At 40.1% G+C, this 24505-nt stretch overlaps 1 protein-coding gene across 1 annotated transcript in view; it reads right to left on the bottom strand.

Moving 5' to 3' along the window:
- Nucleotides 1-24505, bottom strand: part of LOC122669709 — an 86038-nt gene extending 61533 nt beyond the window's left edge. The window contains exons 1-4 of the mRNA XM_043866544.1: nucleotides 23888-24505; nucleotides 23319-23812; nucleotides 3786-3947; nucleotides 2746-3102 (exon numbers count right to left, since the gene is read on the bottom strand). Of these exons, the coding sequence (XP_043722479.1) occupies nucleotides 2746-3102; nucleotides 3786-3947; nucleotides 23319-23812; nucleotides 23888-24362 (1488 nt within the window). The 5' untranslated portion in view covers nucleotides 24363-24505. The remainder of the gene's footprint in view (nucleotides 1-2745; nucleotides 3103-3785; nucleotides 3948-23318; nucleotides 23813-23887) is intronic.

The following is a 24505-nucleotide window of genomic DNA, read 5'->3' as shown; positions in this document are numbered from 1 at the left end:
CACTGCATCTCACAACTAATCGGCCTTGCCGGATCCAAGTCCTACAGATGTTTCTTTTCCTGGTAAGTCTCTCTCTTTTGATGATCCCAATTTAGATTTACCCATTGCATTTCGAAAACCCATGAGAACTTGTACCCAACATCCTATTTCCAATGTTGAGTCCTATGATGTTCTTTCTCCTACTTTCCAAGCATTTGTTTCCTCGTTATCATCTGTGTCTATCCCTAACTCTTGGCAGGAAGCACTAGCTACTTCACAATGGAAGGAAGCAATGAATGAAGAAATGAGAGCCCTTGACAAAAATAACACATGGGAGTTGGTGCAGCTACCTTCTGGGGAGAAAGTTGTAGGATGTAAATGGGTATTTGCCATCAAACATAAAGCTGATGGCACTTTGGAGAGATATAAAGCAAGGTTGGTGGCTAGGGGATTCACCTAGACATATGGCATTGACTACCAGGAGAATTTTGCACCAATGGCCAAGATGAATATTGTTCAAGTGCTTCTCTCCTGTGTTGTTAATCAAGGCTGGGAACTTCAACAGTTAGATGTTAAGAATGCATTCTTGCATGGGGAGCTTGAGGAGGAAGTTTACATGGATATTCCTCCAAGCTTTACATCTCAGGAGACTCAAGGGAAAGTCTGTAAGCTTAACAGGGCATTATATGGTTTGAAGCAATCTCCCTGGACATGGTTTGGTAGATTTCACAAAGTTATGGTCTCTATTGGCTACAAGCAAAGTAATGCAGACCATACCTTATTTATAAAAAGGGTTGCTTCCCATATTACCATTTTGATTGTTTATGTGGATGATATAGTCATCACTAGGAGTAACACTGATAAGATTACTTCTCTAAAGAAATTCATGGGCACTAAGTGTGAGATTAAAGACCTAGGAAAGTTGTTTTACTTTCTAGGTATCAAAGTAACCTATTCCCCTCAAGGGATTTCCCTCTCACAACGAAAATACACCCTTGACCTCTTGACAGATACAGGTATGTTAGGGTGTAAGCCAACTGACACACCTATTGAACCTAATTCTCATCTCAGCAGTCAGAATGGTGAGTCTGTGGACAAGGGAAGCTACCAGCGGTTAGTAGGCCGCCTTATCTATCTTTCTCGTACTCGTCTTGACATTGCATTTGTTGTGAGTTTGGTTAGTTAATCTATGCATGACCCTTACTCGACTCATTTGGATGATGTGCATCGGATTTTGAGATATCTCAAGACTGCTCTTGATAAATGGGTCCTAATCTCATCCCATAAGCACCTTCGCATTGAGCCCTAATGCTGATTGGGCTGGTTGCCCTGATGACCGCAGATCCACTTCTGGTTATTGCACCTATGTTGGTGGTAATCTTGTTACCTAGCGCAGCAAGAACAGTTGTAGCTCGATCAAGTGCCGAGGCTGAATTTCATGCCATGTCCCATGGCATATGTGAGTTGCTCTGGCTTAGAGTGTTGATTCAGGATCTTGGCATTGATGGTGAGGTCCCCATGCGGTTGTACTCCAACAACAAATCTGCCATTAGTATTGCCCATAATCCAGTTCAACATGATCGAAATAAACATGTGGAGATTAATCGCCACTTACTCAAGAAGAAGCTTGAATAGGGTGTCATTTGTATTTCTGTTGTCCCTTCAGATAATCTTGTTACCTAGCGCAGCAAGAACAGTTGTAGCTCGATCAAGTGCCGAGGCTGAATTTCATGCCATGTCCCATGGCATATGTGAGTTGCTCTGGCTTAGAGTGTTGATTCAGGATCTTGGCATTGATGGTGAGGTCCCCATGCGGTTGTACTCCAACAACAAATCTGCCATTAGTATTGCCCATAATCCAGTTCAACATGATCGAAATAAACATGTGGAGATTAATCGCCACTTACTCAAGAAGAAGCTTGAATAGGGTGTCATTTGTATTTCTGTTGTCCCTTCAGATAGTCAACTAGCAAATGTCTTTACTAAGGGATTTAATACTAAGGGTTTCATATCTATCGTTAGCAAGTTGGGCCTGGTCGATATCTATGCACCAACTTGAGGGGGAGTGTTGTAATGTGGGTTCAAGGGTTTTATTGTCCAATAAGGTTTATGTTGTGTTGCCCTAAGGGTATTATTGAAACTTGTTCTCACATTCTCTTATTATAAATAAAGAGGGCTTGCGTTTCATTGACATAAGTCACATTTCCCCAAATATTCCATCATTTTCCTTCTTTTTTCTTTTCGGAGCGGAGGGGTGGCGCTGGAGGTAGAGACGAATTGGTTCATTAATTCTCGTCTTAAGTAGTGTTTGATTAACTTTTCCAACGAGCTTGAGAACCCAACAACATTCAGCTATTGCTAGCATCATTTGATAACCTGCAGATGTAGGTTTTGGCTTATCCGCAATGACGGGAGCCTCATGCACTAGGTACAGAAGTTGTCATTTGTATTTTTAAACTTCTAAATGAAACTTACCCTATAAACTATTTGAAAAGTACGATAATCACAAAGTTACCATTGAAGTCTATTTAATTCCCAAAAGGCCCAAACGCTTTAACTCTACCTCCAATTACCCATAGCTTACCAAATTCACTTAGAACTCAACATAAACAAAAAGGAAGCCCTTCTTATTGAGAATTGGTAGCACAAAGAATTGAATCAAAAGAAAAAAGTTCATTTCCATAGAGAAAACTAACACAGACCACAAGAAAATAATATATATATATATGACTAGCACCAAAAATGATTGTTGAAAGCGCATTATACCACTCGGAATGGCGTCCCTGGTATGCAACACCATGAAGGAATCTCTTTTAGCTTTTCATTCCTGACATGACTTCTGCCAACAACCCTTTTATGACCAGAACCTGTTTTGCTTTCTCCAAACCCACGTGCGATAGAGGGTGCACAATCTCTCTTCCTGTCAAAAGAAGAACCTAAGAAGTACTCTGTGATCAATTTATTGCCAGCTAGTTTACAGTTACGGTCAACTTTAACTCTAGAAGCATCATCCATGCTGGGGGGTGTGTCTTCTGTACGCATGGTTCCTTTCCTGAGTTCAGTAAGAGCATGGACAATCTTTTTCCTGGGACCAAGTGCAGTGACTCCTATATTGAAGAGATCCTGTACCACCATTATATATTAGTTGAAATGCCAACAACCACAAACTGGGACACAAAAATGCAAACAAGACAAAAATTCCATGTGCTTTGTGTTCAACAAATGAATATCTTGTTCCATTGGGACCAATCAGTCATTGTCTGGACGTATCTACTTCCCAAGCCAGGAAAGGTCAGAACCTCCATCTTTTGTAGTAACTCAGTACCACTGTAACCTGTTACCCTTTTTTTTTTACCATACTAGCTCTTTGTTGAACTATGCTTATATTTATTTTTTTATTAATTAACTAACTATGCATCCAGGAAGGACGAAAAAAGGCAACACCAAAATGCATCAAAGATAAACATCAAGCATGAAATTCACTAGCACCTGAGCTTGCACACATGAATGGACACACAAAAATAAAATAATAACATTTGATTATTTTTATGCAACATCCATAGATTGGAAATGTATCTACAATGCCTGGAAAGTGTTCCTTTAAGCTATATAAAGTAAATCAACATCTGCAATATACAAAGTACAGTATCTAAAGTACATTTGAAAATAGTAAATTTTTAATTGTATGTCTATGACTACTGAATTATTGATTGAACCCATTCATAGTAATCAGCATCCAGCAACAATGTACAAATGTCTTTTTCTAGCCATATAGATGATAGATCATGGAAACCCTTGAAACATACCTCTTCTGTCAGCCAGTGCAGAGTGTCCCAATCAATTTCTTCTCTAACAAAAGCTTCCTCATATCTTGAGAGACCTAAGCAACGCAGCCATTCAAGAACAGGGGAGACATCAACAACTCGCATTGGAGATTGAACTCTCGTATTATTGCAAGGAGGAACAACCTGTAGCAGGATTAACTCTTCATGTCACAAAGACAAACAACAAAAACTTATCCTTTGAATTTTACTAGGGAGATTCCAAACTGCTCATGTTACTCTAAAAGGAAAGACTCATCATTGTCATAACTTGTTAATATCCTATCCTTGAAGGAATTAAAAATGTAAATTGTTGGGATTGTGTTATTAGGAATATCTTGTGAGTATTCCTAGAGTCATACATTTATTTACCAACAGACAGCTTGTCCCTATCAAATATCCCACAGTTTTTCTAAAATTAAAAAATAATGCATTATTTATCGGAGGGGGAAAAAAAGAAAACATATCATATTGAAAATAGGACTAAAATATAAGTCATATTGCAAGTAGGATAGAAATATAAGTACCAGGACTTTTATATATTGAAATATATTGGGCAGCTTAAAGATTCTGCAAAAGAAATGACAGCAATAAAAAGAAGTAGATAACAAGAAGTATATTGAATGGATCTACTATGAAAGAGATCAATCAACTGCTTGTGGGCTTCAACTATTGCCCAGAACAGAGTACTACCGATAGCTCTTTAATAAACTAAAATAGAAGTAGATAATAAGAAGTTGATGTGGCTAGATAACAACTTTCCTAACCGCAGGTAGGATCACAGATGACACCCATAATAGGTACTGATTTCAGATTTATAACAGTAGCCGAAATTAAACTCAGACCTTAGTAACAGGCTAACAGCTGCTTACAATGGTTTTTAGAACTCCCAACAGTACTTCCAAAATAAACAATATATACCCCCAGCCAGTAGGTAATAGGCAGCAGCCTATATAACTCAATCACAGACACTAGTAAAGCTAAATTAGGATAATAGACAGCGATCAGTAACAGCAACAAAAGAGATGAAATCAGTGAGATTTTACCATCGAGTGTAGAGATATACGAATGGATTCAGACTTCAAAATATCAGCCCAAAGTCCAAACTGACAACTGAATCTGTAGTTCTCTCACTTACCATATTTAGAGCATAACAGGAGATTTCAACCAGCAGCCTCAGCGGTGTTCCAAACAGGTCCAAAACCTGGTCGAGTGATGCTCTTGGAGAGGTGAACTGATGCTTCAAAAATCACCCCAATCCGATGGGTGGTTGCTGAGTTATGATGTCTTGAAGTTGCAGAAGGGATTTCTTAGGGAACATGCCAACCGCAGGTGCTGTTGGATGATTTCTGACAACTCAAACAGCACGCCTCAGAACTGAACCAAATCACAGTCGAATGGAGGTCCTTGGAGGGGGAATAGATCCACAAAATATGAACTCCAACAGGTCTCTGGTTGCTGGGACCAGTAGCTTCGAAGTAGCAGCAGTATCAAAGAGAAAACCAGAACTGCAGGTGTTTGAAATCTTCTCTAATCAGCAACTATGACCAGCAACAGCTTGGTGCTTCAACAGGGACTTAAGAAGATGAAAACAGTAGCTTTAATGGAGCTCAGTTGGTCTCACCAGTGCTCAAAATTAAAATCAGAGAAGGGAGAAAGAACCAACGGTAGAAGAGAAGAAAGGGGAAGAAGGGATATGGCTATCTCAGCCTTGGGCATCTCTCACCTCACTCTCTCAGAGCATCGCATTGCGCAAAGCCAAAACATCATTCATCTTCAAAAAAATCATGAGGGAGGGTGATGTCGATCAAAACCTGAAGAAGATGAGGCCAAAACACTGCTCACATTACTGTTCACGTGAACTGTGTCACAGCCCCTTTAATTTGGTTTGATGAGCATATTACTAGAGGATCGTACGGGCAGTATAGTCATTTAAATGCTAGAAATTCAAGTCTTTAAGTGAGGGGCAGGATGGTCAATCTATGGAAACAAGTTCTGGCTGATGGGTGTCCTTGGTGGGGACCACTTGAGAATCCAAGCTTTGACAATAAAGAGGATCGACTGCAGACTTGAAGACTCGAAGATTTTGTAAATATTTTCCTAGCAGTCGTAGTTGCTAAAAATTAGCTTCTATTTTTTATGTTGCAAGATTTGGCTTCTATTTTCTAGAAGTCTAGTCAAAAGACTACCAATTTTATCATCTTCTATTTTATTAGGTTTCTAATTCATGCAAGGCAAGTCCAATCCCAAAAGGAGACTGCAAATCTAATTAGCTTCTAATTCTTATACTTTATATTTTCTGTTTGACTCAGCTATGAGTCCTATTTAATGTAAGGCTTTAGGGTCCACCCCGCCCACGATTTGAATGAAGAGTTAAGATTGCTTATGCAAGTTTTATTGTCCGAATTGTGAGGATGAAGGGCAGAGGGCCTGGCTGAGAGAGCCGAAACCTTAGGACTGCTGAGAGCCCGGCTGGTGAGAGCCAAATCTCCTTATCCCTTACCTTCTATTTTCCTATCCTCTTCTTCTCATTGTCTACTACATCCAACCGAACCATATTCCTGCTATGATTTGTGGCTGAAACTGAGTGCAATTATCTGCTGCTGAAGACCAGAAGTGATTCCCAATCAATCTCTTGACTGATTGCTGCTGACCACCATCAAAAGAAGAATCGAAGATCACCTCTGCAGATCTGTTTTCTGTCTTGCTGCCTGCAACAATCGAACTAGCTTTTCTCTAAAGCCTGAGCCCTAATCCAGTAGAACTTTGGAGGGTTGAATCAACCACACAAGAGGCCCACTCGATCCCAATTCCAGCCCAGTCTGTTGGCTGGTTTGTCCTGCAGAACCTAGCCTTCTATTTTGGTGCTATCCCCATATCTTGGAAAATTATCTCCTACGGTTCTCTGCCCAGTACGGTTCCCTTGTGCCTGTAGTAAGAGGGGGGCGGACCCCACCGGCCAGCGTGTTCGGGCAGGGGGTAAAATGGTCATTTTCACCCTCTATGAGAAGAATTGTAGGAACCATACCGGGCAGGGAACCGTAGGGGATAAAGATCCCCATATCTCCCAACTCCACCATCAGAATTGAGTGAAACTTTCAGCAGTGCTTTCCCTCCATACAACTTCAATCGATCCAAGTTTGGTTGCATTCCCATGGCTGGTTTGGTTTGAAACCCTAACCTTCTAAATCTGCCTTTGTTTCTAATCCTGATTTGCTACCCTTATTGATGATCTGCTGCATTTATTATCGATCCTACTGTAGAGTGGTTCTTAACTGAACCCCTTCTACGTTAGAGGGCCAAAGCCCTAAGGTCCATTACAATATATAGATAAAACTTACCAAAAATAAATAAAAAATTACAGCAAAGGTAACAAATAATTGTTCCCCAAGCAATCACATAGTTGTTGATAAGCAACTGTTGGAACCGCTTCCTCTAAAAGGCTGACCTTGTAGGAAACATGGATCGAGAACTCTGGCGAGATCTAGCCGAGTTTCTCAGTTTTTCAAAATCTCGAGTCGAGATCACATACGCATTCTAAAAGTGCATTTTCTCGGCGAGATCTCGAGATCTCGGTATCATCTCGGCCCAGCCAAATAGGTCCAATTTCCTTTTTTTTTTCCTGATTTTTGTAGTTATAAAAATGCAATATCTCGCCGAGATCTTGGTATGGGTTATGGATATGTGTTTTGACCCATTTTTTGTGCCCAGTTGACCCATCTAACAAAACCACTTAAACTAAGCTATGGACAGAACTCGAAAATCTTGCTGAGTTCTGTCCACAACTCTAAAGAAAGGGGAAAACAGCCCTCTCCCTCAAATTTCTTCCTATTTCCTTCAAATCTTGGGTGGATTGCATGGTTTCAAGTGAGATTCAAGTGCTAAATTGAAGATTCAACTCCAACAGTCCAAGAATCATCACCTATTTGTAGAATGGGCTACCAAAGTAAATCCATGACATGGGAATTCTTTGTTCATCACTATGGGGATGAATTTATTGCTCGATCACATTTTATGTAACAAACTTAGTAAACATTGATGCAATGTACTTTTTATTTGAATGTTTTGATTGATATGTACCAATTAAAATGTTTTGATTGCTAATTTGCTATGTTTTACTAAATTATGTGTAGAGTAGGTTGTTTTAGTAAGACTCGTCGCCTACCAACCTATGGTCCAAGGTGAAACTCATATTTGGACTTGTTTTTTGGGAAATCTGGGCATGCCATTGTGTTTAAATGGCCTGAAATAGGCTGAATACCAAGTTTCAGACCCAAAATATGTGTAAAACCCACCGAGTTAGGGGTCCAAGTCCAAAAAAAAAAAATGCAACAACTCGCCAAGATCTCGGCTCGACTCGGTTTCTGGCTGGGCCAAGATGCCACCGAGACTCGAGTTTTAGAACCTTGGTAGGAAAAGGAGAAAATAATATGTATATCATACAGGAGCTCTAACACAGTGGACTATCCAAAGGGAGACACGGGTGGATAAATAATTTTTTAACACCTGACTGCTTCGAGAGGGACTTCATACCATGACCCCTGCTTGCTCTGATACCATGTTAACAAAACAGAATTTAGGAATGGCTTGAATGATAATGAGATCAGTCAAGCTCTCTATTTATAATAATGAAAGAGATTACAAAGGGAAACACTATCCACGATATTGTTCACGTGAATAGTGTCACAGCCCTAATTACATTTCTACCCTTGCTCAAAAGTACATAAATAAAGCATAAATAAACACCCAAAAGACCAGAATATCCCCACGATATTATGGTGTACATAATTCAACAGCAACCAAAAACTAATATAAAAGGCAACACTAACTGAAACTAAAAAAGGAAAGAAACTTAACTAAATAACACATAAATTGTGCACAAGTCATCAAAAATAGAAACTAAACTCACTACCTAAGTCCCCCCCCCACGGACAGACAAAATTGAACTCCTAAGAAAGCCTTCATACAGCTGGTCATGGGGCCACGAGATCTGGAAAATATCCTCTAAAAGAAACTAATCAATAGCTGTTCAATTTTAGAAAATAATTCCCCTTTATACTGCTGGTTGATACCTCTCTTCGGACAGAAATCAATGCTGGCTCGATGGACTTAATTAAACCCATAGCATGGGCCAAAGATGGCCCAATTTTGAAGCCTACCCAATGGACATGTACTGCATGAGAAGGAGGTTAGATGATGCAGGGCATCCTTTTGATCCAGTAGCCGGCCATCAAAGAAGGCCCAGCCCAAGTTCAAGACCAGTCCAGATCTGTCTAGCCTAGACTGAATTAATTCCAGCCCTCGTGGCCAATTCATGGACTTCTAGGAGCAGTCAAATTCTGGTCCAAGACTAGTATTTTTTTGTGTCTTTTCATTTTCCAAGGCAGCATTAGTGCCTTCAATTATTCAGTCTTGCTTGTAGTTTGTATGTCTTGGGAACAGTTTTCAAGATATTGGGGTTAGTCTCTAGATCTAGGAATTATTTTTTATGTTTGGTTTTTAGGTTTTTAGGTATTGGAAATTCCATTTAGCTTTGGACTTTCAACAGTCTCTTTAATTTAAGTTCATGTATCCAAGGGACTACTAAGTCTCCTCCTATATATATATAGAATTCGTGGGAGGTAGCTTAAAAGCTGTGGAAGAATAGAAATAATGGCTTGTGTAAATATGGTCACACACCAACTTTATTTATAATGCTATGGAGAACATTCCAGAATAGGTACAAGGACTCAAATAGCCTTAGCACAAAAATACACTTGAACCCATATTACAACACTCCCCCTCAAGTTGGTGCATAAATATCAAACATGCCCAACTTGCTAACTATAGAACTAAAACTCTTACTACTAATCCCCTTAGTGAGGATATCCACTAATTGAACACTAGATTGAATAAAGGGAACACAAATGACTCCTTGTTCCAGCTTCTCTTTGATGAAATGACGATCAATCTCAACGTGTGCGATCATGTTGAACTGGATTATGAGCAATATTATTGCTGATTTGCTGTCGCAATAGAGGCACATAGGTAGCTCAACATGAACACATGAAGAAGTCCCTGGAACCATAGGAGTTCACATATACCATGAACCATAGCCCGAAACTCTATTTCTGCACTGAATCTAGCGACAACTGCTTGCTTCTTGCTTCTCCAAGTGACCAGATTACCTCCAATAAAGGTGCACTATCCTAAAGTAGACCTTTTGTCATCTGGACATCCTTCCCAATCTGCTTTGGTGAAAGCTTCAACCCGCAAGTGATTCTGAGAAGAGAATAGCACACCTTTCAAGAGAGGACTTCAAATACCTCAAAATTCTGTATGCTGCCTCTAGATGAGTTGAATGAGGATCATGCATATATTGACTCACCACACTCACAGAAAAGGCTATATTTGGCCTTGTGTGAGATAGGTAAATCAGTCGTCCAACCAGCCTTTGGTAGCTGCCTCTTATCCACTAGATCTCCATCTTTACTCTTCAAATGAGTGTTAAACTCTAATGGTGTATCAGCAAGGTTACAACCCAACATTCCAATGTCAAATAAAAGATCTATAGTATACTTCCTTTGAGAGAGAGATCTTGAGCAAAATAAGCTACCTCGATCCCAAGAAAGTATCGCCGCTTTCCCAGGTCCTTAATTTCAAACTCTGTCCCCAAATAAGTTTCGAGTTTACCTATTTCATCAACATCACTCCCAGCAATTAATATGTCATCCATATAGACAATGTTTCCTGCCAGGTATAAGGAATGGAAACTGGAAACAGAGGACAAAGAGGAAACAAATACATAGAAAGAAAGAGAAAGGGAGTTACATGAAACAACATTAGAGATGGGGTACTGAGTACAAGTTCTACGAGGCATACGAATAGCAATTGGTAAGTCAAGACTAGGGTTAGAGTCATTCTCATCAGGAGAAATAGAGTTACTAGAGGACCTTGGAACAGGTAGTGTCGACTGGGTAGGTGTAGTGGTGGTGATATTATCACTCTGCTTTTTTTATGCCACGTCCCTCGAGTGAATATCTTCAAGGTGTTGGGCTCCCCAGGCTCCCTCTGAATTAGAGACTGCTCCTGCCCTGTTATGCCATCCTCAAGTTCGATGGATGGGTCTACCACTATAGGCACATGCACATCCAATGGCTCAATCAAGGATGCTCTACCTCTTCACTAATAGACTCCCCCTGAAGAGGTCAATGGGATGGAAAATAGGCCTCAGATTTCCGAAAAATTACATCCATGGTAACAAATAATTTTCGGGAAGGAGGATGATAACACTTATACCCCTTCTGGGTAGCAGAATATCCCAAAAACATACAGCGAAGCCCTTTGGGATCGAATTTCCCACAGACATGGTGATTCCGAGCAAAAATAACACAGCTAAAGACCTTAGAAGGCACTACAAAAGTAGAAGATCCCAATAAAACACTAAGAGGACAGCGTGCTCCCAATACTCGAGAAGGTAGCCGATTGATAAAGTATAGTGCCAAGAGCACTGTATCACCCCAAAACCGAAGAGGAACAGACATGGCAAACAATTAGGATCTAGCCACTTCCAAGAGATGATGATTCTTCTGTTCAACGACACCATTCCGGGCTGAAGTGTCTACACAAGATGTCTGATGGATAATCCCATGAGTAGTCAGATAAGCCTGAAGAGCTCCATCGAAGTATTCCTTCCTATTATCAGCCCAAAGAATTTTGACCTTGGCATCAAACTGAGTCTGAATCATTTTATGAAACAACTGAAAACATCGCTCTTCTGGTGCATAAGGTAAACCCAAGTGGTACAACTAAAACAATCAATGAAAGTGACAAACCACAAGTAACCAGATGTAGATCTACAACGGACAGGGCCCCAAACACCAAAGTGAATAAAACCAAATGGGATTAAACTTCTACTATCTGAAACTACGTAAACAGATCTGGTTTGCTTTGCAAAAATGCAAGCACCACAAGAGAAATTGTTTGGATTACAATTCTTTACTAAACTAAGAAATAAAGCAGATAAAAGTACTAAAGGAGGGTGGTCTAAACGTCGATGCCACCTATGCAGTTCAGCCAATGCAGATTCTGATACGTCAGGACGAGAAGCCTGGGAGACCAAAGCAGATGGAGAACTATCAATCATGTAGAGATCACCAACCACTTTACCACTACCAATCGTTCGACCCATCCCCATGTCCTAAAACAGACAATGGGTAGGAAAGAAAGTTACTTTCCAATTTAAATCCCTCGTAAGACTACTAACAGAGAATAAATTGGTAGAAAATTTGGGAACATGCAACACAAAGGAAAGTGACAATGAAGGAGAGCACTTAATAGTGCCCTTTCCAGAAATAGTTGAAAGGAACCATCAGCTATACCGACTGTACTATTACAGATAAAGGAGAATACTGAAGGAATTGGTTAGAAGAACCTGTCATGTGATCGGTAGCACCTAAGTCAATTATCCAAGAAGCGGACATGACTGAGGCACAATGGCTACCTCAAGGTTCTAAAACTCGGGTTTCAACCGAAATATGGTCAAACATGTGATTTTTTCCCAGCCAACTCGAGCTGGTGGTTTTGAGGCCCAAAAATGCATTTTTTTTTAATTTGATTTTTTATATACAGCCTATTTTTGACATTCTAAACACATTGCATGAACTATATTCACACAAAAAAACACTCAAAATGGCACTTGTGGTTTTTTTACCCAAGTTTACTAATTTACGCACAGTGCACTAAGATGTTTTTATACTTGTTATTTCATTTACTCAAGATATTATTCATAAATAAGCAGATACCCCCTATTTGAATCCAATAAAAATAGTTACAAAATCAAATTCCAAAAGGATTAAAAGTCAACCCCCCCAATTCATGAACAAAAACTGGATTTTCGATGATAGGTGCAATTTTCAACTTTTAAATGCTAGGGTTTTTCACAAATCTAAACATTCCATAAATCTTAATATGGTAAAACATTGTTAAAAACCAAAAGTGCGGTAAAATATTCATTTGTTTTGATGTCTAGAAAAATATTTTCATTTAGAGCGATTTTAAACAACATTCGTGTACACCAAATTGCAGTAAAATATTCATTTGGTGTGCACGAATGTTGTTTAAAATCGCTCTGAATGAAAATATTTTTTGAGGCATCAAAACAAATGAATATTTTACCCTACTTTTGGTTTTTAGCAATGTTTTACCATATTGAGATTATGGAATTTTTAGAATTGAGAAAAACCCTCGCATTTAAAAGTTGAAAATTGTACCTACAGCTGAAAATCCAGTTTTTGTTCATGAACTGCGGGGTTGACTTTTTATCCTTCTGGAATTTTATTTTTTAACTATTTTTATTGGATTCAAAGAGGGGGTATTTGTTTATTTATGAATAATATCTTAAGTAAATGGTTGCATTTACTTGAATGATATTAGGCATAAATAAGTATATGTCCTGGTTTCTGGCCTAGATTATGGCATAAATAATTGTTTGTCCTGGTTTCAAGCCAAGTTTCCTCAAGTTTCGATGGGCATGAGTGTCGAAACTTGTGAAATATGGGTTGTTTGAGACAAAACTAGTGACTTTTTAAACTCCACCCACATCTCGTTTCGGTAGATATCTCCGTCGTTTAGGTTGGTTTCGACCAAGTTCTATTTCCATGGCTACCACAAGAAATACCTGACTAGGATGATGATGGTAGAGCAGAATTCCTTGGCAGGGATGTAGCAGAGGCAGGAGAAGGTGTCGATGAAGAGGATGAGTCTAGCTTAGTCATCAGACAACATAGGGTCTGTAAATCCTCCTGAGAAAGTGAAGAATCAGCAACATTATCTTTAGAAGAGGTGTGATGAGCCCGGGTTGAAGAGGGACGTCCCTGTCCGCGCAAGGGATGTAAATGGGTACCCGAAAATCTGAATTCGATCCGCATCTGTATTCGTTTAGGGGTATGCGAGGGGTATGCGAATTTTTATTCAAATAATCCGGAAAAAAAAAATTTATCCGATCCGAATAGATATCCAACTAATTATATAAAGGGTTTTTGAAGATTCAACAAGTTCTAAAGAATGAGGAAATGAGAATTATGAGACTACAACATGGATTGAGAGTGAATCGTATCCGTTGGGGGGAGGAAGGTCTGGGTTACACAAGTCAGAAATGTAAACGGATAGTTGAAAATCCGAATTCGATTCGGATCTGTATCCGTTTAGGGATATCCGAATCTGAGCAAGGAATCAAGGTACTAAAACTCAGGTCTCGGTACCAACTCGGCCCTTGGAAAAACCGAGTCGAGTTGAGATCTCGCCGAGTTGGTGCATTTTTTTTATTCTGACTCGAAGCCTCAACTCAATGGCTTTCAGACCTAGTTTGGGTCTGAAACTTAGTATTCAGCCTATTTTAGGCCATTTAAACACAATGGCACTATCAGATTTTGCAAAAACAAAGTCCAAATATGAGTTTCAATTCGGACCATAGGTTGGTAGGCGATGACGTACTAAAATACCCTACTCTACACATAATTTAGTAATAGAAAGCAAGCAAAACATTCAATTAATAGCTAAACAACTTAAATAAGAATTAGAAATGTTAAAGCGATACATCAAACTGTTTAACAGTGTTACAACTAACATCACATAAAATGACTTTGAATCAAGTATTCAGTCCCCACTAGTGTCACATAGTCTTCCCATGACATAGTGTTGCTGTAATATTGCATATAATGCCCCACAACAAACATATAAGAGTTTTGTCAAGTTAGGTAAGTAAATACATAGTAGATGGGTCATTTCCATGGGTCAACCCGAGCTCTGAGATCTCGCCGAGATATGTCAAGTTCTGTCGAGTTAGGTAAGTAAATACATAGTAAAAGGATCATTTCCATGGGTCAACCCGAGATCTCGCCGAGATATTGTACTCTTATGTACAGTATGCCATCTCATCCCAGTTTCTCAAAAAACCGAGACAAGAGCCGAGATCTCGCCGAGTCAAGACGAGTTTTAGAACTATGCAGGGAATATCCGGATCCGATCACATCCAATCCGTTTACATCCCTAGTCCACGCCCTCAAGTATCAGTGGGACGCCCATGCAACTTCCAGCAATTATCCCAAGTATGTCGTTCTTTACTGCAATAATCACACTTCACTACAGCATTGGCAGCAGGAGAACGATAACCACGAGAAAGACCTCCACGGGCAGCACCTGATGAACCAAAGTAAAGAGCTGACCACTCCTATGTAACAGGGTGAACCATAGCACTGCGGCGACTGTCTTCTGATTGTACCATGGCATAAGCCTACTCAAGAGATGGAAAGGGATCACAATTCAGAACATGAGCCCGAATCTTATCAAACTCTATATTGAGGCCAGCAAGGAAATCGAGCACACGGAGACCATCTTCCCATTATTTTAAATGCAGTGGCATCCATATCACACGTTACAGTGAAGGAGCCATAGAAATCCAACTCTTGCCACATACTGCGCAAGGTGGAATAATACTGTGATACAAATAATTTTTGTTGCTTGGTCTCATGGATTTTGTGAAACCCGCAATAAATTTGAACTTTTTGGGACCTGTGTGGTTTCAGGTTCTGGTTCATTGCCCAAGTTAGTCTCTAAGTGTTGGGCTGTCTCGATTAAGAAATTCAGACCTATCTCATGACTCGTCTGTAAAGGCATTCCGATCAGCCAACTACCGTGGCCTTAAATGAGTGTGAGGTGTCTAACGGAAGACAACACATAAGCTTGGCATGCTGGATTGATGGCTTGCGGAGCCTCTCTTTGTCTTAGGCCGAGTGCCAGGTGAGAATCTTCCCAACCTGCTCTCCTGGAGTCAGAGGACCACAATGGAACCCCGCACTTAAGCTACCTGTGTCGGATCTATTGGCTAGACAGCATGTAGAACTCCTCCATCAATTAAACCCATTGTAAGTGTAATTTAATTGTATTTATAATGTATCGTACTAACCGATTAGAATTATTGGGTCCCCCAATGGGGAATCCTATTCCTGATATTTACCCGTACCCAGATTACCTCTGATGTCATGTGACATCATTATACACTTAGAATAAACTAATTAGTAACTAATTTTAATAAAAATCAGAAATTAGAATTAATTCTCAAAATAGATTTTATTTTAAAAACCAAACATAACTTAATTAACCCACTAACTATATATATATGACTAACTTAATGTACTATACACTATTCACAAATTCACTAAGGAGAAGGGAGAAAACGTTCCAGCCTTGGACAACAAGAAAGAGAACAAGAAAAAGAGAAGAAGAAGGTGGGAGAAGTGACTTATACCTTGAAGCTTTGGTTTCATACTTTGAATTGAAGCTTGGGACTACATTTGGAGCTGTTCCTGCACATTAGAGATTGTCTTCTTCCATCATTCACTGCTGATTTCAGGTTGGTCATCACAATTCTATGCTTTTCACCTTCTTCTCCTAATTTCCCCATCTCTAATTGAGGTTATTAAGAAATCTGCCATTAAACCTTAGCATAGGTGGATTGAATTTACCAAAACCCATCTCTGACCTCTTAAATTGACCCTGTCTGGTTCAGACCTGAGTTTCAGCTATGAATTTCAAGCTGTCTTTCAAATGACAGCTAAACCATGAACCCTAATGGACCTTAGAGTGCTAATTTAGGTTAAATAACCAAAATCTCCAATTTAAATTAGGTTTTTACGAAATAAACTATGAAATTATGTTGACCCACCTTAAATTAACCCAAATCCTGCAATTGGATCCATGCATGTAAGGATCCAAGCTGTAGGAGCAAAAACCCCAAATTCTGCCACAGGGCCGGATGTTGTTGCAGGCCTAAGGGCGGTCATCCGGCTCCCTGGAGGTCTGCATCCGACTGCCTATTTTGGTGTATTTATGACCTAGACCCTATGGGACTTGGCCTTGGGCCATCACAGGACCTAATGCATGATATTTTGTGTGTTGTTTAGGACTGTTTCTATTGTTCTTTGTCTGTTTTGCTGGGTTCTTGGAGGGTTATTTACAATAAGCTAAGCTACAACTTCAGGTAAGGGAACTTTGAACTTAATTTGGGCGTGTTTGTCATCTTAATTAGTTGTTATGCTGAATGCCATATCATACATCATTGAAACTACTCTGATGCATATAGTTTCTTAGCTTGTGTTTGATGCATTAGAATGCATATGATTTAGCTGCACATTAACATATTGCATTGCATTGCATTGATGTTATTATTATTGTGAATTGTTGATGGTGGAATTCAGTACTCTATAATTCAGTTGATCATGCTTGTATCATCATGAATAGATTGTACTGGGCTAGGTTATTGATCATCACCCAGTACTATGTCCATTACCAACAGGGGAAGAAGTGTTGGACAACCCGTGGTACAGCGGAAGGGATAATGCCGGGGTGCCATCTTCTGTCCCAAGTTAGCATGTGTACTCCGTTGTGGGAATAAACAGTCAGGGTTGGTCTTTGGGGGTCTGTTGGGGTCCGATGTGTTCGTTCCGGAACTGACGGGTCCCCACCGTGGTAGAATGGTTTCACTCGGGTGACCGATGTGTTAGTTCCGGGACCGAGGTTAGCATCTAGCACTAGTAGTACTTAAACCTCATGAGACTTAGCATCTGTGCTAGGAGCATGCTAGATTAGGACATGCATCATGAATTTATTGTGTTTGTATGCATGCATTCCCTTACTGGGCTCAGTGGAGAGCTCACCCCTGTGGATATCCTTATTTTTCAGGTGATTTAGTTACTTCTAATGTTGGATTTGCGGCGCTGGAGTTTGAGGTGCACGATACTTCGTGCGCACATGATGATTGCGCATTCTCCTGATCTTGGCCTGACAGTCCAGCCTACCTCCCTACTCTTTTATGATTTATAAACACTTTATATAGTTATAGTATAGTTTCTTGTATACTCTTACTTTGTGGTACTTTAGAGAATTATAGTTGTATTCACAAACTTATCTTTTATAAAAATGACATATCACTTAGACTTCTCTTATTACTGATGTTATCTTTATTATTTAATTGTTTCCGCTGCCTCTGATTACTGTATTTGTGAGTAATGATTGTAAATAGGGTACTGCACTTGAGATCCTTGGGGGATTGGTTGGATGTCAGAGACATCCCGTCACACTTGGCCCTTATTAACCAGGTCGGGGTGTGACAGATTTTCTTCCGGAGTTCATAGCACCGGGCAGCATTACCAACCTTAGAATAGGTGTCTTTCGCTATCTTTCAAATCTTGACAGCCGTATCAAGAAGAAGATAACCACTGGCAATGGTGGGACCTATGGAGTTGATAAGATATGACATGACAAGAAAATTGGAAGCTACCCATTTATCTTGAGAGCAGCAGTAGTAGGCTTAATGTAATGTAGCCTAAAAGACCTAGAGAACCAATGGCAAGACAGCAAGACCGCGACCACATCAACTAATTGCTCACATCTAATTTAATGTGGCTAACAGGGAACAAAGGAAAATCACGCTGACTGATTCCTTCCTGTCCAGTAGATGTGGTAGCAGTTAAAACGGAGTCGCTCATGGTTGTTGGACAAGGACTTAACAGAACATCAATACAGTGTAAAGAATCCCACAAAGAACATCGACAAATCCCAAGGAAGAAGGGATTTAAAACATGGCAGCAAGGATAACGACCCTTGGTGGGAGAAAACTTCACCACCAAGGGTGAGAAAGAAGAGGCAATGGCTGGTAGTGAAGTCGAGGCCGAGAGAAGGAGGCGGAGGCGGTGCTTGATGGCGCTAGAGGCGAGATTGAAAGAAAGGGAGGGCGGTGGCGGTTGGGGCTAGCGGCGCTGGAAGTGAATCCGATAGAGAGAGAGAGAGGGGGTAATGACGGAAGTATGGTGGTGGGTGGTGGCGCAAAAAACTAAAAAAGGGAGAGGTTGGTAGTGGTGGTCTAGGGTTTCGTGATGATGGGCATTAGGGTTCAGATCCCGATGTGGATCCTAGCTCTGATACCATGTGGAAGAATAGAAATAATGGCTTGTGTCAATATGATCACAGCCCCACTTTATTTATAATGCTATGGAGAATTCCAGAATAGGAACAAGGACACAAATACCCTTAGAACAAAAATACCCTTGAACCCATAGTACAACAAAAGCATGCAGAAATTTTTAAAAGAACACTCTTATGTCAGAATCACTTGTGAGAACATCAAGTGAGCTTAGGAGAGACTCCTACAGCACTATTATACGATATGGATTCCTTTCCATTCCCGGACTCTTCATATCGCACATCGCATTTCACATGCAATATGGATTGTGCAACTTTAGAAACTCTAGATTCGTAATCCTCCTTTGATGTAAATTCTATATTTTAGGGGAAATTACTTGGACACCACCTAGACTATTTCCGTTTTGCTTGCGATACCCAACTTTTCAAACAATTACTTCAACACCCCCTGCATTTTACCATTTCTTTCAAATAGGCCTTGTCCGTTAGTTAGTGATGATGTCATCGGTTATTTTTTTTCTAAATGCCTAAACTACCTTTAAAGGGTAGTGAAGTGACAGATTTACCCCCCTCCTCCTCCTCCTCCTCCTCCTCCTCCTCCTCCTCCTCCTTCTTCCTGCAACCCCACCGCCCCTACCCCTTACTGCATCGTATCTACAACATGACTATTCAGTGCCCGTGGAATGGAAAAAGAATTTTGAAATAACCCTATGAATTCCATATTTCTAGATACAAAGGTTGGTTCTAGGGTTCTAGGGGATCGATTCCATCTCATTTTAAATTCAGAGACAAAGTAGAAATTGGTGCTCAAGAACCCTAAAATCAGTCCTCAAAACCAAAAATAAGAAATTTCTAAGGTTTTTATGGATGAATCAGTAGTCAATTCCGATCCAAATCGGAAAATTCACTAATCTAATTCTGTAGGGCTGAGGTGCAGCGATGAAGCTGGCGGGACTTAGGTTGCTGGTTCTAGTGTGAGGTATGCAACAGCAGGACGGTGATGCAGAGATGCACAGGCAGCGGTGTGAGGCTGGGGAGGACTAATGTCTTCATGTAATAATCATCCTTGGGGAAGACTGTAGTAACTCAACTCAATCTTGAATAATGCATTCATGGAGAACACCCCTCATATCTCTATAGTGGGAGATTGGTAGCACAAAGGCATCCCCAATGATGATCAAATCAATAATCTCCCACAAAAAAACAGCTATGGTCCTGAACTAAGGTCGCTCCTCCCATTACCCCCATACTCCCTCCAAAAGAACAAACCATAGGGGTTTGCCTGGTTACCCAAAAGGGGCAAGCTATCATAACGCAACAGTTTGACAATAGCATTCACGATAACCCAGTCAGAATTCAGCATTTCAATGCACCGTAACACCCAAAAGCTCCTCCACACTCCCAAGTCCCAGCCTGCAATGCACTAAATTCCTCACCGCCATGGGATATCTTCCATACACTAAAATTGAGATTGAATTTGATGGCATCTCAGCAATACATGGAGAGGCCCCAAGTCCCTAACCTAAATCCTGGATCCTGTGAAGCTGCCTATGCCCAGGGCTTTCCCCCTCTCGCCCTTTACAGTTTTTTGGTTCAAAATCCCTCGCAGAACTAAAATTTTAAGTCAAGTTATGGGGGTAGGGGTGGGCTGTAGGAAGAAGAAGAAGAAGGGTAAGTTGGTCATTTAACTTCATAAGTTTCAATTGAATAACTCATAATGGTAAAATGGACATTTCCATTTAAACACTAACAGCAAACTAACACCGTCAGGTTTCAGGGGGTGTCAAGTAATTGTTTGAAAAGTTGGGTATCGTAAGCAAAATGTCCATAGTTGAGGGGGTGTCCAAGTAATTTCCCCTATTTTTTATGTATTCTCTTTCCCTTCTGATCCTGTATAGTTTGATTAGGACTCTCTTAAGTTGTAATCACTATTTATTCTCCACTGGAGAATCGTTATAAATTGAGGAAAATATTCTACTTTAATATGGTATTCAGAGCTCTCGAAAACTCCAATGAATTTTCTTTCTTCTCAATCCTGGCTTCTCTCTCTTCAATGGGTGACGATAATACTGGCCTTGTTACTGCACCGTGATCAAGGTGGGACTTCGACGGTTGGCAACCAATGGAACTCCGGGCTGCACCTATCCAACTATTTATCTTCATCTTCAACTATCATCATCCCCATCATCCTCACCGTCACCATCATTCAATTTCATTACCATCGACATCTTACAATCTGAACTCTCCAACATCTACAAATTATTTTCAGAACTGTCCATAATCGAGTTCTTTATTCTCCACCAAACGGATCCTGGTTGTTTGACATCCAGTCTTGCATCATTAGATGATGAAGTCTAACCTGAGAAAAGATGAACCAGAGAAGGAGAAGATCAAACCTGAAATGTGAGAGGAGTTCAGAGGAAAGGGAATAGACCTGTGCACGCAGCTCTGGGCAGCAACAGAGTAAGTACTTTCATTCAATTTTCCAATCCAACTGAGAATCATTTGCTTGCATACCTTTTTTTTGGTAAATAGAAGTCTATTCTATGGGCAAAGAACAGGTGGTAAGAGGATTACAAATCTCTTGCAACCACGGAGCAGAGATAAGCCAAACTGTCGTACGCACCGTAGACAGGGCCTTCCTGGTTAGAGAATCAGCAACAACATTTGCCTCTCTAAGAACATTAGTGAATATACACTCACGAAAATAGGATGCAAGGAATAGTATGTCAGCTAACACTGGTTGTAGAGCCAGAGAAGCCACCTTGGTATGGTCATTGATGTGGGAGATAACCTCAAGACTGTTTGATTCCACATTTATAAACTCCACACATTCCGAAATCATTTAAGGAGGCCTACTTGGATTGCTAAAGCTTCCCCAATAGCAATGCTATTGAATCTACTAACTTCAGATTTTGCGAACACTGGCTGGCGGTTAAGAGTCTCTGATGATCAAGCCAATGCCGCAAATAATATGAAACAGCCTGTCGTAAATTTCACCTTCGTTGAGTCTCTGATGATCAAGCTCATGCCGCAAATAATATGGTCTGGGGACCATGATGCATCAGTATTTAGCTTGAGGAAAGGTCTCTGAGGGGGAATCCATGCGATTGTAGTCCTAGGCTGAGCAGGGAGGGGCATGGACTGAGCATGGGATGGCCTCTGAAAGCTTAAACAGAGTGAGCCTCGGTAGCCGCTTGCATACTGTTATATAGGAGCAAACAAAGAAGTCCTAATCCAATCCAAAAACTGGAACAGAATTCAAACTTAACTCAAACTCAAATTCCTACCAACTCCTATCGTTGAATAACCCCAACAGCATAAAACTAAAATTGCAATTTACATAAATAACCATAATTAACCCAATGTCTAATTGCATCAATATTGTTCTCCTTTACAAGCTTATATAGAAGACTCCAAAACAAACTCAAACACTAAAAAGGAAGGGCCTAACCCAATAATAACTATAAGGTAATCTAAATTGACTAGGAAACTAAAATAAAGAATGACAAGGACTCAAAACAGGACTGGATAAAATTTAAAATAAAGAAATAAAGATATTTACTTAACTAATCCCATATGCCTAACCGCTACCCATATTATAGGCCCATTAAAGTAGCCCATTACAAAGAAAATCATTGGATCAAAGGCCCATCACATACATAACCCAACCCAAAGCTTAATTCCACTAAAATAAGCCCAAATTTGTGATTTATCTGCATCAGTATAGGTACACCCAATTAAATCAACCATTTAACATATTAAAAAAGCTCCATGTTCATCTTACATTTAGCATAAAGTATACAAAGGATGGGGTTTGAAAAAGATGTACAAAAGGAAGGACTACACGAACGTAATTCTTAGATACTTTGGTGAATTGCAGTCCTCTAACATGGGTGAAGAGGACATAATACTGGATAGGTAGCCCAACATTATTAAGCTGACTTGATTCTCCTCCTTCAGATCTCATAGAACTGCACTAATGATTATTGGTTTCAGACTGAAAAAAGGCCAGTAGACATCTATTAAGAATTAAAAGGTTGACATCACATGTAATACGAAACAGGTAGCAAGGAAAACTTGGAAAATCAGACCCTTCAAAAAACTTGACAAATAGATACTCCACACAAGTTTGACACGTTTTTGGAAATTTTCTATTAACATCTAACTTATCAAATTGACCAATTTCTGACTTCTTAATCAAACTGGCAAGTTTCCAGAAATTTAGGGAGAATGCATATACATATATATATATATATATATATATATATATATATATATATGATAGCTTACATCTAGTTGCTTCACAACTTAGGCTCTCACGATCAACAGATTGATAATTTTTTTGCCACATAGGATAAACGCTCTATCAATGTGAACATTCTAGCGGTCAGAATTAACAACGATCACTCTCCACCAAATCATAAGGATCACAATTGTCCGTATAAAATAAGAAAATGGAAGAGAATCCACAGAAAGAAATAAAGAAAATAACTAAATATAAAGCCAAAATTGAATGCTGAAGAAAGAAAGGAATCTAGAGTCCTAGAAGTACAAAACCTTTGCCTTCTGAATCTCATTACTGTGAAAATGATTGTTGGTCTGGACGTGTTGCTCTTCCTCTTGGTCAAGGCAACCATTGGTATGAGCATGTCTTTGTTCCTCGCTCAATCCCGAAATGTCAATTCCACATAAAGGGCACTCAACCAAACTATCACCATCTTCCTTCCAAAAGTCAGTTCCCTTCGACTTTTCTACTTCATCAATTTCGGAACACAACTTCATTAACACATTGAGCTGTGTACCTGGCTCAAAATCCTCAACACCATTCTCCTCATAGCAACTATTATCGGCATGGGAATTGCTTTCTACACTCGCTAATAACCTTGATTCAACTGAATTCGATAAATAATTATTTTCCGATCTGAATCCACCTTTATCATCACGCCCTATCGAAAAACCATCCCCACCCACGAACTCATCCTCAGCTCTAAAACTGCAACTTGTGACTGATTCTAATAACTGAGATTCTGCTGAATCGAAAGCAGAAATTTTGTCAGATTTAGATGACTCTTTATTGCCACAATCAAGAGATTCACTACAACCAAGAGAACCATCTCCAAAGCAATCGTTATCAATGGTTGGAGTGAAACAGCCGTTCCTGCTTGATTCCATCGGCCTAGACTCATTTGAATTTAACAAACTCGTCTCTATTGCAAATCTAGTTCCCTCATTGCGCTCAATGGAAACACCATTCACATAAATACTTGCTTCGTCCCTAAAACTGCAATCAACGCCAGAATGGAAATTCCTGCTGAAATCTGCTTTCGATTCCAATAAGCCAGGCCTCGCTGAAGCCAAATCGGAATCCTTCTTCACTCCGGCATCTCTTTTTTCATTGACAGAAAAAGCAGATCTGAAATTTTCTTTCCCGGTGCTGGTCGAGCTCTTCTTCTTCTTCTTGGATGACCGGGAACCATTAGAAGGCCTCAGAGGTTGTGAAATGGGATTTATGGTGGTTTTCTGGAGTGATGGAAGAATACGGTTCTTCTGGGCGAGAGAAAGAACGTGGCCAGGGTTCTGGAAATCGTCGTCGTCCGACATGGCCAAGCTTAGAGCATCAAAATGGGATTTCACTGGAGTTAGAGAGCACCGTGAGCTAAAGATTAAGGATGAGCTGATGCCCCCAAAAAAACTAGGGCATCATCGACATTGCAATCTTTTCCCGCCCTCTATTATCTCGCAAC

The sequence above is a fragment of the Telopea speciosissima genome, chromosome 7, assembly GCF_018873765.1.
Source record: "Telopea speciosissima isolate NSW1024214 ecotype Mountain lineage chromosome 7, Tspe_v1, whole genome shotgun sequence".
NCBI classification, from domain to species: Eukaryota; Viridiplantae; Streptophyta; class Magnoliopsida; order Proteales; family Proteaceae; genus Telopea; species Telopea speciosissima.
The sequence above is the reverse complement of the archived record's forward strand: the minus strand, read 5'-3'. Positions and strand labels throughout refer to the sequence as shown.